Here is a 15,552-nt window from a genome sequence, read left to right on the forward strand (position 1 = left end):
GTTGGACCCACACCAAATCAATCATTAATCAAGAAAATGCTCTGCAGAATTGCCTACAGGTCCAATCTGGTGAAGGTGTTTTTTTGTTGTTGTTTGTTTTTTAATTAAGGTTCCCTCTTCCCAAATGACTCTAGCTTATGTCAGGCTTGCATAAAAGTAGCCGCCTTCCCAGATAAATTTGCTGTGGGATCTAACACCTCTCTTCGTCCCCACCCAGGGGAGGACACTCAATCTATGGAATCAGCTCACACAGTGTCTGGTCTAATAACACAACCTACTTCTTGGGCATCTATTGTGAGCCAGGCTCCAGGGAAGATCTGTGGCTATCTCATTTAAAAAACAAAACAAAACAACAACAACAATCTTGCCAGGCAGTGGTGGCGCACACCTTTAATCCCAGCACTTGGGAGGCAGAGGCAGGCAGATTGCTGTGAGTTCGAGGCCAGCCTGGTCTACAAAGTGAGTCCAGGACAGCCAAGGCTACATAGAGAAACCCTGTCTCGAAACAAAACAAAACAAAACAAAACAAAAAACAAAAACCACCCCAATATTTCATATATTTACATGTTTATTTGCATATGTGTGTCTGTGTGCACATACATGTGTGGGAGCATGCATGTCAAGGCACACATGTGTACATCAAAGGACAGCTTGTGGGAGTCCGTTTGCTCCCTCCACCCTGGCAGTCAGTCTCAGGGATGGAATTCAACTCACCGGGCTTCAGGCAAGGATCTTTACACACTACACCATCGTACCAGTCTCTGGATCAATTCATTTAATCCACATGGGAGTCCTAATGGCTCAGATCAGTTTCTACCCAGCTCTGGGCAGAGAGACGTCAAGTAGCAAGCATATGCCCCAACGAGGCTTTGATCTGTGACCGTCACATGCTATTCTTGGTCCCCAAATTCCTGTAACTTGCAAGTTTTACTACACACAATGTGTAGCCTAGCACAGTGGTGATAGCATCCGGGGGTGCTATAATAAAAAAAACTTCTTCTTCTTCTTCTTCTTCTTCTTCTTCTTCTTCTTCTTCTTCTTCTTCTTCTTCTTCTTCTTCAATTCTTCTTCATTGCTCTCCACAGTCCTGTAAAGTGAAGGATATTGTTGCTCCTTTTATTTTATTTTAAACATTTGTTTCATTTTTTATATTTATTTTTTATTTATGTATGTATGTCTGCACACATTTATATGCAGCAATACACAGAGGCACCTGCAGGTGGCAGAAGAAGGCATCAAATCTCGTGGAACTAAAGCTACAGGTGTTTGTGCACTGTCTGAGGTAAATGCTGAGAACTGTATTGTAACTGGTTAACCATTTCTCCAGGCCCAATTCATTGTGTTTTTAAATATGCGTGTGTAGACACGTATGTGGTGAAGGGGTGGCAAATGCACGTGAGTTCAGGAGCCTGCAGAAATCAGGAGAGAGCTTCAGATCCCCTGGAGCTGTAGTTACAAGTGGTTGTGAGCCTCCCCACACAGGAATTGAACCCTTGTCTTCTGAGAGAGTACCAAGTGCTCTTAGCTGCTCAGGCACCTCAGACCTGCTGTTCCTCATTATTGCCAGATGGCGGCAGCACTTGCAGTTGGTTTTGAATAAAGGACTCATGCAGAAACAAAGCCGACCTCTTTCTAAACCGACAACAGGAAACATGTGTGTGCAAATCCACAGCCGTACTGTTTGTATCAAATAAAAACCAGAAGCCACCATGTGTCCTTGGATGGGAGAATGGGTGAACACTTGTGCGTATTCATTCAACTTAACACTACCACGCAGCAAGTGCTCAGAGAGCTAAACTACAGCCGCAGGCCAAATGACCTGAAGCGAAGCCAAGTGTGGTAGCTGTTGCTTGTTAATCCCAGCCCTTGGAAACTGAGGTGGGAGGATTGCAGTGGATTGAGGCTGACCTCGGCTACATTTCAAAAGTGAAAAGCGACCAGCAACTCAGACTGTGTAGTACTCTGGAAAACGATTTGTTTCCCAGCAGCCAACTCAGGCAGTTCAGGAGTGCCTGTAACTCCAGCTCCAGGAGATCAAATGCCCCCTTCTGGATTCCAAGGGTACCTGCACTCACATGTGCCAGGCATGCACCCCTCCCCCAAAACACAGAAATAAAAATAAAAATGTTAGCCTGGCAATGGTGGTGCACCCTTTAATCCCAGCACTTGGGAGGCAGAGGCAGATGGATCTCTGAGTTCAATGCCAGCCTGGTCTAGAGAGCAAATTCCAAGACAGCCAGGACCACATAGAGAAATCCTGTCTTGAAAAAAATGAAATAAAATATTTTAAAAAAAAAAAAAAAAAAAACGAAGAAAAGCAGCTGGGTGGTAGTGGCTCACTTCTGTAATCCCAGCACTCAGAAAGTAGAGGCAGGTGAATCTCTCTGAGTTTGTTCCCAGCCTGGGAAGTTTCAGGACAGCCAGGGCTACACAGAGATATCCTGTGTCAAAGAGCGCGCGCGCGCGCACGCGCGCGCACGCACACACACACACACACACACACACACACGCACACACACAGAAAAGAAAACAAGAAAGAAAAAGAAAAGAAAGGAAGGAAGTAAAAGAAAAAAGAAAAGCAATTAAAGTTTTTAAAAAATGCATTTTAGGAAAACAATTAGATACTCCACCAGATCAAAGATTGCTGAGAAGTGTACAGTTAAAGCAGGATTACCAACAGGCTCTTGGCCTCTCCTTAGGGTTTCCATGCTCCTACTGTGTGGAATGAAAGAATGTATGAACAAATACCATTTATACATGAATGATAAATGTGCCAGAATTCAATTTAGCTCAACCACAGTCCAGTCCGATTTCATATACCTTGAGTTCCATCTTAAAGAAAATCTAAAAAATAAAAAGATAAAAAACAAATGAAATAAAAATAATAAATAATAAAAAAGAAAATCTAGCTGAGAATTGAATAAATGGTTCCATCGTGGACAGAAGAGTTAAGTTATCCTCTCCCCGTCCTCATGCTCAACTGTACACCTCAGGGTAGGGACAAGTAGCCGAGAAGACCTGGGAGGACCGTCTGTCTCCTTTCGGGAAATGCCTGAAATTAAATCCACAGATCCCTGCGAGCAGGTGGCAGGCTGGGCAGGAGAGGACGCTGGGAAAGGATCATAGCCGAGTGAGGCATGACGTCAACACAGAAAGAGCTTCAAAGGTGTGATGCCACCCTCCAAGAGATGTTCTGCCACTCGTGCTCTGACAGCTGCTGCCGACTGTGGGGGTTATCTGTACTGTAATCGTGACCAAGGTTGGTGCTTAAGGAGCAAGCTCCTCCCCAGTGGACAATATGCATACTTGAAATCACAGAGCGTGGGCAGTCACAGACAACTTCTCTTAGCAAATAATAAACAAATAAATAAATTTAAATTACTTAATTGGAGAGGGCATGGGAGGGAAATCAGAGGACCACTTCCTGGAGTTTGTGGCAAGCACTTTTACCTGCTGAGATGTATTTCTGATTCTGATTTATTTTTGTTTTGTTGTGTTTTGTTTTTTCAAAACAGGGTCTCTTTGTGTTAGCCTTGGCTGTCCTAGACTCGTTTTGTAGACCAGGCTGGCCTCAAACTCTAGAGATCCACCTGCCTCTGCTTCCTGAGTGCTAGGATTAAAGGTATGCACCACCACTGTCCGGCTGATTTATTTTTAATTGACAATTATTATTGATGCATTTATATAGAACTATGTGATGTGAGATATTTGCCATACACCTTGTCGAGTTATGAACTCTGCCACCTGGAATTTTTGTGGCAAGACTTTCTGAGATGTATTTTATTTTTAATTATATGTACATGTGGGAGTGGGGTTGCAAAGGAGTGCAGGTACAGAAGCTTCCAGAAGCATCAGATGGTCCCTGGAACTGGCGTTACAGTGCTGGTGAGCTGGGAGTCAAGTCCTTTGAGAGAACAGCATGTGCTACTCACTGCCGAGCCACCTCTCCAGCCCTAAACCTTCCAAAATGGAGCGTTACTGTGACCTGTAGTCACCGTGCTGTGGAACTGGTTGCTAAAATGTGCTCAGTAAATTGAGCATGCGTCCTTCTTCCAGACTCTTTCCTAGAAATAAAAGTGAAGGAATGGAGCAGGAACAGCAGCTAAAAGGCTGCAATTAAATTGTTTGTTTGTTTGTTTGCTTGCTTGCTTGTTTGTTTTGGTCTGGTGTGTTCTGAATATCTGATGAACTATTCTCTCTTCTCTTGGGGGACTCTGAGTTATCCATTCCCAATATTAAGGTTGCCAGGAGACCCTGCTGAAGACAAATGTCCACTAGGAGGTGGCAGTGAGTCACAAAGAGCTTCGCACTCCAGAGGAACCTCCTGAAGGTTCGGCCTCTTCCTGGGAGAGAGTGGAGGGCTGAGGAACCAAGGGCTCCTGGAATCCACGCCATGAGCTGTCTGCATAGGCAGAATGTTGTAGTAGACGTGACATGCGACGGAGTCCTTAGATGCTTCCCGAACCCCTCTGGAGAAGCGAGTCCTCTTAACTCTGGAGCAGCAGGGAAGGACTGAACTAAGAGACGAAAAAGTGGCTGAGCTGGGAATGTCTTGTTTTTGTTTTTTGTTTTTTTCAACTACTGAGCTGAAAGCTCTGTCTAAATGTTCACAGCCTGAACTGGGTGTGGTTTGGGACTCTTTATGAAGCAGCAGCAGCAGATGATGGGAAGGGCCTCAGCCCGGGTCAGCGTGGCTGGGGGCTGCCCACACTCTGCCCACCATCGGCGTGAACTTGGTAGCACTCACCGTCTCCACTTCTCATCTTCACAGCTCTGAACTGGGAACGGTACCCTCCACCAGGAGGTTACCGGGCGAGATTAAATTATATCAATTAAATAGGCAAAAGAGCCCAGCATGTTGATTGCCACAGAACATGGTTCATTCATTATTCATCCTTGATTCTCCCAAAAACACATGCTAAAGGAAGACAAAGGGTGACCAGGTGGCAGCCTGTGTCCTGGAGAGTTACCTAAGTCTCTCTCTCTCTGTCTCTATTTCTCTGTGTATGTCCGTCTGTCTGTCTCTGTCTCTCTCTGTCTGTCTGTCTCTGTCTCTGTCTCTCTCTCCTGTCTCTGTCACTCTGTCACTCTCTCTCTCTCTCTCCTCTCCCCCTACACGCTTCCTTGAGACAAGGCCCTCTCACTGTATAGCCCAGGCTCACCTCAAACTCATGATCATCCCACCCACAACGCCCAGATGGAGCGCATATAGTGGGCCTGACACTGTGCCAAGTGCTTCTACGCATCCTTCAGTGAGTTTTCACAACAACCTCGTGAAAGAGCCACGTGAAGATTAGCAGGATGCGAGAACAAGCCAAACCACACACACGATAAAAGTCAGGTCAAGATGGAAACCCATGTCTGCTGGGTCCAACCCTTGAGTTGTAGCCGTTTCCACTATTCCTTCTCCTTCATGGGCCAGGCTGGCCCTAGTCACGTGGTATATGTGGCTGTACCTGTCAGTCACACAGAGCACACTGCCCCCTTGTCAGAGGCAGGAACTGCGGCTCTTTTGTCTGTGTGCCCTGAGCACTGGCACAGGCCTGCCTAAGGATGAATGGATGGCTGAAGAATGCGCCTCTCGATGCTCCCAGGAAGAAGCCAGCACCATTGTTTTCTCTGGGTCAGTACAACCCATAACCTCCATTCCCATCCAGGGAGGGCAGGCTGCGTTGGTGGAGGTTGCCCCCTATGGCGCAGCCCTCACTCCTGTGGAACTTAACCCTGGGACCCATACAAGCCCTTCCAGAGAAGAGACACTGATAGAACTTTGAGGATGGGAAAGCCGGCCCACACCCCATATTCACAGCCTTCTTCAGAGCTGATTGTGGAGTTTTCTATAAACCCTGACCATTGGACTCTGCAGTTTGCCAGCCGTGCCTTTATCAGTATGGTTTAGGCACAATTCCTTAATGACCCATAGTGCACCTGGTGATTAATCTGCACTTTAGATCCAATTTAAAACTTCAAGATGCAAACAGTTTTCTGGTTATGAATGGGTTCAAATTCCAGATATCTCTGTATCTTGGTGTGTGTGTGTGTGTGTGTGTGTGTGTGTGTGTGTGTGTGTGATCTTGTGCAATGGTGGAGCACACCTTTAATCCCAGCATTCAGGAGGCAGAGGTAGGTGGATCGCTGTGAGTTTATGGCCAGCCTGCTCTACAGATTGAGTTCTAGGACAGTTTGAACTACTACACAGAGAAACCCTGTTTCAAAAAACCAAAATAGCAATGAAGAAGAAGAAGAAGAAGAAGAAGAAGAAGAAGATGATGATGATGAAGGCAGCTAAACAAGCCAACGGAAGTAAGCTAGTAAACACTGTTCTTCCATGGTCTCTCCTTGGGTTCCTGCTTCCAGGTTCCTGCCTTGACTTGCCCTGATGATGGAAGTGCAAGATGAAGTAACTTTTTCCTCCCTAAATTGGGACATTCCAGAGCAAGGCAGAAAAGGGCAAAGAGAGTGGATGTGGGTTGTTATATAAAATGAACAAAAGTAGCCAGGCCACACCCATAGTCCCAACAGTCAAAAGCTGAAGCAGGAGGATAATGAATTGGAGGCAACCAGGGCTACAGAAAGAGGCCAACCTGAGCTACAGAAAGAGGCCAACCTGGGCTACAGAAAGCATTCTTGTCCAAAAATGAAAAGAAAAAAAGGGGGAGAGGAGAAAGACCCAAATCAAACAGCAAAAATACAAATAAAATGAACAAAACTAGAGCCAGTGGGTGGGTAACAGTTCTTGCTGCCAAAGAGACCGACCTAAATAGAATGATTCAAAGAATAAACTTGTCATTGAAAATTAGCATCTTATTTTTTAAAATTTTTCAAAAGATCCAGAAGCAGATATTGAAGATTGCAAATATTTGGGTGCTCCCCTCCCCAAGAGAGATACTACTTCAATTCTAAATTTGGGGTTTAGTGACAACAGGTAAAAAGCCGGAGATTGTCATTGCCAGACGGACATCAAGAAAAAGTTGGGCAAATTGAAAAATCAATAACAACTCTTGGCCCATCTGAGAGTTGGGTTTCCAGGGCAAACTGCTGCCCTGGATGGAATCTGCAGAGACCGTGGACTCAAAAAGCCCCAGTCGAGATCTGGCCCCACAGAGCCGGAGCCCCAGCCTAGTGGGGAACCTTAACCGTGGATGCTGAGAAAGAGCCACGGAAACTGGATGTGGACCAACGTGAGTGTGGCTGCCACCGGCCAGCGATGCAGACTCACAGACAAGGATCACACTGGAGGACTCCCACCAAACCGTCGCTGAACTAGCAAGGCTCTAATGTCAGAACTGTGGGTGCAGCTGGAAAGGCTGTGAGACACTGGGCCATTCTCTATAAGCACAGTGATTTAGGGAAGCCCTGTGTTAAGAGGGAGAAAAAAATGCTGGAAGGTTTTTTAAAAAATACTTCTGGAAAAAAATACTTCTGGAAAAAAATACTTCTGGAAAAATACTTCTGGAAAAAATACTTCTGGAAAAAATACTTCTGGAAAAATGCTTCTGGAAAAAATACTTCTGGAAAAAAATACTTCTGGAAAAAATACTTCTGGAAAAAATACTTCTGGACTTATTTAAGATAACTTGATAATGCATTCAGGGCTATTGTTAATAAAGTGAACAACGTGTGGCAATGTGTTATAAACAGCAGGATGTTAAGTGTGAGAGGGGCTGAGGAGATGGCTCAGCGGCTAAGAGCACTCACTGCTCTTGTAGAGGACCTGCCTTGCCTCCCAGCACCTACGTGATGCCTCAGAACTGCTTCACAATCCAATCCCAGGGACCCGATACCTTCTTCTGGCCTCCAAGAGCTTCCTGCCTACATGTAACTTGTGTACACTCACGCAGGCACGCACATGTACACATAAAATTTTAAAGTAAACATTTTCTAAAAAGTGTATCAGCAGTGACCTTAATGGGCTTGGCAGTAGACTAGAATGCCTGAAGGAAGAAATGCTAAACTTGGAGAGAGGCCAGTTGAAAGTTCCCACATGAAAACACAGATGCCCAGTTGCCTACTGGGTAAGGCCCTGCCGCCCCCCCCCCCCTCGATGAAAAACAAAAACAAAAGACAAGAAAAAGAAAGAAAGAAAGAAAGAAAAAGAAAGGAGTTCTAGAAGATTCAAGAGCTGTATGACAATTTCAAGCTTTATAAGCATACATGTAGCTGGAATGCCAGGAGAATCAAGAGAAAACAAAGCAGAAGAAATCCGTGGAGTCCTGGTTGTTGAGAATTTTCCAAAAGCAGTTACAGATCACACACCGCATATCTTAAACATAAAACATAGTATGTTTTAAATACTCATTTTAAATATAAAAATATTTATTTTCGTTACTTTAAATCATGTGTATGTACATGTGTGCACATGACTGCAGTGCCCATAGTAGCCAGAAGAGGGCGTCAATTCCCCCAGGAGCTGGAGTCACCTGCGGTTGTGAACTGTCCAACATGGGCTTTGAGCCATCTCTCCAAGCTCCCAGAATGATTTTGTTTGTTTGTTTGTTTGTTTGCTTTTCAAGAGAGGATTTCTCTGTGTAGTCTTGGCTGTCCTGGACTCACTTTGTAGACCAGGCTGGCCTTGAACTCACAGCGATCCGCCTGCCTCTGCCTCCCGAGTGCTGAAACCAGAATGATTTTTTAAAGCCCCACATCAAATTGTATCTTTTTCAAAAAGCACCCAAGGACAAAAAGATCTTTTTTAAAAATTTTATTAATTTATTCAGATTACAACTCAGTTGTTATCCCATCACTTGTATCCTCCTGTTCCTCCCTCCCTCCCGCTTTCACCCTATTCCCCTCCCCTAGGTCTAAGACCGAGGGGTACCTCCTCCCCCACTATATGGTCATAGGCTATCAAGTCTCATCTTGATAGCCTGCTTATTCTTTCTTTGAGTGCCATCAGGCCTCCCCACGAAGGGGAGGTGGTCAAATATGGAGCACCAGAGTTCATGTCAGAATCAGTCCCCACTCCCCACATAACTGTGGAGAATGTACTGCCCATTGGGTAGAACAGAGTAGGGGTTCAGTGTTTACTACTATTGTCCTTGGTTAGTGCAATAGTTTGAACAGACCCTCCTAGGCCCCGATCCACCCATCATGATGTTCTTCTTGTAGGTTTCTAGGACCCTCTAGGTCCTTCTATTTCCCCATCCCCTCTATTTCTCTTACCTAGAGTCCCAGTAGGATGTCCTCACATCTATCCCAATCTCCTGGTAGGTGAAGACTTTCATGGGACATGCTTTTTTTGGGCTAGTGCCCAATTATAAGTGAGTATATACCATATGAGTCTTTCTGCTTCTGGGTTAACTCACTCATTACGATCATTTCTAGTCCCATCCACTGAACAAAAAGATCTTGAAAGACCGAGGGAGGAAAAAATAGCCTTCACACAGGGACAAAACCAAATGCAAACAGGAAAGAGGAACAGCATATGTTAAATGCTTGTGAGAGCGTTTGTCAATGTAGACTCTTTTCAGATTTTCTCAGACAAACAACTGAGAGACGTACCATAAGATGGAATGAAATGCTAACAATCAAACTTCCTAGCGGAGAGCTCCTGTGGTGTTAGAGGCAGCCACCAGAGCTCTGTCTACTCACCTGGAGAGTGTACTACCTGCATTTACTAAGCTCTGAGTATATTCCAGGCACTTTTCCAGGCATGTGAAGTCACCCACTAAATCTTCAGAACCAGGCCTGGACAGATGGCTCAGCAGTTAAGAGTGCTTGCTGCTCTTGCAGAGGACTGGAGTCCCCATATGCAGCATCTCACAGCTGCTTGTAACTCAGGGGATCTTATGCCCTCTTCAGACTTCTGTGGGTGCCTCTGCCATGTGTGGATATACACAGATACACACACGAAAATAAAAAGAAAATAAATATTTTGTTGTTTGAGACATGGACTCTCCATGTAGCCTTGGCTGTTCTAGAACTCAGTATGTACATGAGACCGGCCTTGAACTCATGGAGCTCTGCCACATTTACCTCTGTCTTCTGAGCATTGGAATTAAAGGCTTGTGTCACCACACCCAGCAAAATATTTTTATTTTATTTTAGTGTCTATTCTTTTATATACATTTTATTAATTTATTCATATTACATCTAAATTGTTATCCCATCCCTTGTATCCTCCCATTCCTCCCTCCCTCCCGCTTTCCTCCTACTCCCCTCCCCTATGCCTGACTGAGGGGTCCTCCTCGCCCCTGTATATGCTCATAGGGTATCAAGTCTCTTCTTGGTAGTCTGCTATCCTTCCTCTGAGTGCCATCAGGCCTCCCCATCCAGGGGACGTGGTCAAATATGGGGCACCAGAGTTCGTGTGAAAGTCAGTCCCCACTCTCCACTCAACTGTGGAGACTGTCCTGTCCATTGGCTAAATAAATCTTTTTAAAAGCTTATTTAAAAAAAAAAAAAGTCCTGCATCGTGGTGCACACCTTTAACCCCAGCATTTGGGAGCAGAGGCAGGTGGATCTCTGTGAATTGGAGGCCAACCTGGTCTACAAAGCAAGTCCAGGATAGGCAAAGCTACACAGAGAAGCCCTGTCTCAAAAAGCCAAAAACAACAACAAATGTCTACACCATAGATATTACAATCATTTATTTATTTTGCAGTACTGGGTCTTGCACACATTAAGCAAGCACTCTACCATTGAGCCATAGCTCCAGGAAGCCCCATCCCCAACATCCCACCCCACCCTCATCCCCACCAACCCCCTTAGGAAAGAATAAGTGGCTTCTACCCTCTCTCTCACCCTCTTACCCCCTTCCTCTCTTCCACAGTCTCTGTCTCTCTGTGTCTCTGTGTCTCTGTCTCTCTCTCTGTGTCTGTCTCTCTCTCTCTTTCTCGGGTAACCCCCCTTTCCTTCTCTCCGCATACTCATTTAATAAGCCTCATATAGTCTAATACCCGAAAGAGAAAGAAAGAAAGAAAGAAAGAAAGAAAGAAAGAATGATTAAGTGTCTGGCTCAATGTTAGAACTTTCAAAGTTGAAGTTTGGGATCCTGTGCCCTTACCATCCTGCCTCTCCCGAGTCAACCGCTCTTAACTTTAGGGTCATATGTCTTGAGAGGGTCTGTGTACTCTCCCTCAGCTGAACAGAAGTTTGCCTATTTCAAAGATCTCAGCCTCCACTTTCTATCAACCGCTACCAGCCTCAGGCCAGTTATTTATTTCCCGGAGGGAACCGTCTAGAGACCAAAGGAAAAGCGGAGCCAGCACCACGGCTGAGGAGAGCTGAGTTGAGCGCTGAGGGAGGTACTGGGTTACTGAGGATGGGGAACCTGGAGCTTTGGGACCGCAGCGTCTGGAGGGCGCATAGCTGAACCTCCAGAATGCGATGCGCACATACATTCCTCAGCTAGCCTCAAAAGCTTGCGTCGCTCCCAGCATCTTGGAGTCACAAGACAGCTGATCCTGGGCTGTGAGTATCTCAGAACTCTGCTCCCGGGTGCACAGCGGAGATTCTCCTGCTGAACTCTGGGATCTTTGAGGGGAGAAAACCTGTCGGTATCGCCCCAGCCGCCTTAGGAGCTGTCCAGTGCTGACCACGGATGCCTCTGGGCCCCAGGGGTGCTCGGACCAGAGCCTGCCGCGCCCCGCAGAGCCTGGGCTAAGCTGCTGGGAGCGCTGACGCAGAGCGCTTGGAAAGCTGGGAGCAGTTGGCTCTGAGCTGGACATGGATCTGCAGAGACCCGACTCCTACCAGGGCGGAGCTGGCCCTCAGTTCAACGAGCATGTCCTACATAAGGTAAATCTCTCCTCCGGGAGCCCACCTCAAGTTCTCTCTGCTCCCCGGACTTTTTGCTTTGGGACTTAAAGGAGAAACTAGCTAGTATCTGTGCTCCCGGGCAAAGCCTTTCTGTGTGATCCTGTTTGATGCTCAAAATACGTGCGCGTTGGGGGAGGGGCCGCCTCCTGAGGCCCAGATTATCGTGTGCTGTATTCATTCATTCATTCATTCATTCATTCGTTCGTTCAGTTAACCCTCTCTTCCCCGCACACGCATCTCTTCCCCTCTCCCTTTCCTCTGCCACTTGAAATCCTGGGCGCAAGTGGCTGAGCTCTCCCTAAGGCTTGTGGGAAGCTGCATTTCTCCTCCCAGGTGTGTATGTAACCTCCAGCTCCATGGAATCTGGGAGCAGTGGTCCACCTGGCTGAGACAGTCATTGATAGCAGTGATCTGGAGGTGGGACGGAAGTTGCACGCCTGTAATTTTAGTATTTGCAGGAGGCAGATGGTGCTGGGAAATCACGAGTTCAAGTCCAACTTGGACTACATGGGGAGTTCCAGGTCAGTCTTGGCTATGTCAAGCCAAGAGCGTGTGTGTGTGTGTGTGTGTGTGTGTGTGTGTGTGTGTGTGTGTGTGTGTGTGAGAGAGAGAGAGAGAGAGAGAAGGAGATTAGTGTTCAAATTGCAGACAAATTGCTATATTCAATGTAGACGCACCACACATACACACCCCAGCAAGAGGTCTATAGATGCAAGCCTTGAAATAACCTGATTTGTCCTTCTCTGTCTTAAAATTAAAAGTCCAGAGAGGCAAAGTGACTAAAAGCCAGGGACCATGAGTCCAAGTTCAGCCTCCTGTTTGCTGCACCCCTACAGAAGCTCTCAGCAGAGTGCAGTCCCGGGGCCAGCAATGTGAGCGTTACCTTGGGAAGCCTCCGTTAGGAAGTCACAGCTCAGATCCGCTGAATGATTTTTGCATTTTAACAAGAGTAAGCATGTGCCTCTAAGTTTCAGGTGTATGTCTTCTGCCCTGCTGGTTATTTCTGATCCGAATGACAGAAAATCACTAGTGGGGGTCGGGGGAGCAGGTGCACAAGTTTGAGAAGCCTGGGTGCCCTTTCCCTCCAACTCTCTGAATACTCAGCCCAGAGAAGGAGAACTCTGAGAGTTTGAGGTAAGAGAGTAACGGCTGTGTTCTTTGGAGGCTGTGAACACAGCCCACTGTAAGCCACATAGGAACAAGGGACGGTAGTAATAGGCCAATGACAAAACCAGCTTGGTGACTAAACATAATAAATATATGGTCTCTCTCATATTTAAAAAGACTTGTTTATTTTTATTTTATGTGTATGGGTATTTATTTTGTCTACATGCAAGTCCATGTACTGTGTGCACCCAGTGCTGGCAGAGTCCAGAACAGGCCATTGGATCTCATGGAGCTAGAGTTACAGGCTGTTGCAAACCACCATGTATGTGGGTGATGGAAACAGGACCCGGGTCCTCTGGAAGAGCAGCCAGTGCTCTTTACCACTGAGCAGTCTCTCCAGCCCCAGGCTTTCCCTAATTTTTTGTTTGTTTTTGTTTTCTTGGGTTTTTTTGAGACAGGGTTTCTCTGTGTAGCCTTGGCTGTCCTGGACTCACTTTGTAGACCAAGCCGGCCACAAACTCACAGCGATCCACCTCCCTCTGCCTCCCGAGTGCTGGGATTAAAGGCGTGCGCCACCACCACCGCCCGGCACTGTAATTTGAAAACACGATATAAATACATAAGCATTTTTGAAAGATTTAAGATTGGGAAGCCATAGTTTTCACATTATTGATGAGCTGTGGTCCTTCCTGCTTCTCTCAACTACACACAAAAACCTTCGCTTCCTTTGGGCTTATTGATCACCAGAAAAAGAGTGATCTTATTCTACCAGGTATCATTCTGCCTGAAAACAGGTGTCCACTTACTGCAGTGAAAGCCTGGTCTTTTCGATGTGGCTGTGAGCATCTTGACAGAAGTTCACCTTGACTCTCTGTGGAACTCAATGCAATGACTGTGTGTGTGTGTGTGTGTGTGTGTGTGTGTGTGTGTAAGGAAATCTCTTGTTGTACAGTGCTGACGATCTCCTCTTAGAATACTTTTATTGTTTCACATGACTTTTTAAAGATTTATTTATTATTTACACAGTACTCTGCCCGCACACCAGAAGAGGGTCCAGACTGCATTATGGATGGTTGTGAGCCACCATGTGGTTGCTGGGAATTGAACTCAGGACTTTTGGAAGAACAAACAGTGCTCTTAACCTCTGAGCCATCTCTCCAGCCCCCCCCCCTTTTTTTTTTCCTTTTTAATTGTGATCCACCTGCAAAACCCTTTGTGAAGGATCCGGGCATCAACACAGTGGGATTATTTTTAATTTTGCCTTCTACTAGAGTACAGGAAATTCCTGTTGATTCATTAGAGCACACTATCAAGAAAGGCAGGTTCTCCAATACAACACTAGTGGCTAGGGTTTTATGTGTGTGCAAATGGTGTGCACCTATATGTTTGAGCACCTGAGCATACATGTGTGGAGACCATCGGGTGGTGTCAAGTGTCTTCTTCTATCGTGTTCCACCCCTAGCTCTCCTCTTCACCTCCCAGAGATGAACCTACAGAGGAAGAAGTGCCCTCCAATGGGTGATGGGGCTGTGCTGGGTGGCCCAGAAGCTCACCAGACAAGGAACAGTGTGGTATGTCAGGAAGAAGCCCCTGACTTGGGTGCCCTCTGTCCCTAATATGACTTCTAGCAACATCTGTAAGCCTCACTTGTCTTCTGTTTCTTACTAACTTTTTGTTAATGTTTAAACACAAACAAGTGGGTTTTGCTATGACGCCTTTAAACACCTGTATCATTACTCTCTGCCCTTTATCTCCACCACCCACCCACACAGACTTGTTTTTCTAAGCTGTGAAATATTATCTGGCTTGCTGTGTTTTGAGCGTGGATCTCAGACACCATAATGCTGAGCACTGGTGTAATCTTGAGAATATTGGGTGTATTTAATAAATGGCAGTTGCTGTTAAAACACACATCTTGGGCTTCAAAGCAAGATCAGTAGGGGTCACGATTCTTTGTGAGAAAGTAGTCTCATGCCCTGAAACTCAAAACACACACACCATGCACACGCCACACACACACACACACACATACACACACCACACACACATGCTTACACACACAAGCACACAACACACACACACATACACACAACCCCATCAGAACAGCTCATGCTGAAAGGATGACTTCTGTGCCAACATCCAGTCCCAGTTTCCCAATGGGGCCGTCTCCTTTCTCAGAGAGGTGGGGCATGAGACGTGCTGAACCCCAGGAAGGTTCACTTCTGGGACTAGGGTTTCCAGCTGAGCTTCAGTCAGTCCTGAAGCAGCAGCCTGGACCAGAGGGGCACAAGTCACTCATAAAACATGCAGTGTGGGCTTGCTGCAGGGACTACTGGGAGCCACTCAGTTCATCCATCGAACGCTTGGAGTTTTAAAATAGAGTTTCTATTGTTCTCACATATCTGAATATTTGATGCAACTAAATAATTTAGATCATATGGACAACCATGTTGCACTTTTCTCAGAGAACTCTTGGTCGCTGTCTAGAGCCACACAGGGCGATGATGACGGGGAGAGGCTCAGAAGCAGCTCTTGGGTTGGAGCCTTGTGGTTCCAGGCCTGATCTTGGTGGAGCTTTGGGCCCAGACAAGGCAGGACACAGGGACGTCAGCTCCTGCTTACTCATGCTAAGCTTGTCCCAAGAGGATCAAGCAGTTAATTACTAAGCTGAAGTTAGCCTCCTCC

The 15,552-nt window shown here is 46.2% G+C and overlaps 1 protein-coding gene across 2 annotated transcripts in view; it reads left to right on the forward strand.

Moving 5' to 3' along the window:
- The first annotated feature begins 11,274 nt into the window (after positions 1-11,274).
- Rab37 (RAB37, member RAS oncogene family) overlaps positions 11,275-15,552 on the forward strand; it is a 62,766-nt gene continuing 58,488 nt past the window's right edge. Inside the window, exon 1 of one of the 2 annotated variants that reach the window (XM_051159007.1) lies at positions 11,275-11,739. In XM_051159007.1, the coding sequence (XP_051014964.1) occupies positions 11,668-11,739 (72 nt within the window). In that variant the 5' untranslated portion in view covers positions 11,275-11,667. The remainder of the gene's footprint in view (positions 11,740-15,552) is intronic. The other variant, XM_051159009.1, reaches the window with a different exon arrangement.

The sequence above is a fragment of the Acomys russatus genome, chromosome 16, assembly GCF_903995435.1.
Source record: "Acomys russatus chromosome 16, mAcoRus1.1, whole genome shotgun sequence".
NCBI lineage: Eukaryota > Metazoa > Chordata > Mammalia > Rodentia > Muridae > Acomys > Acomys russatus.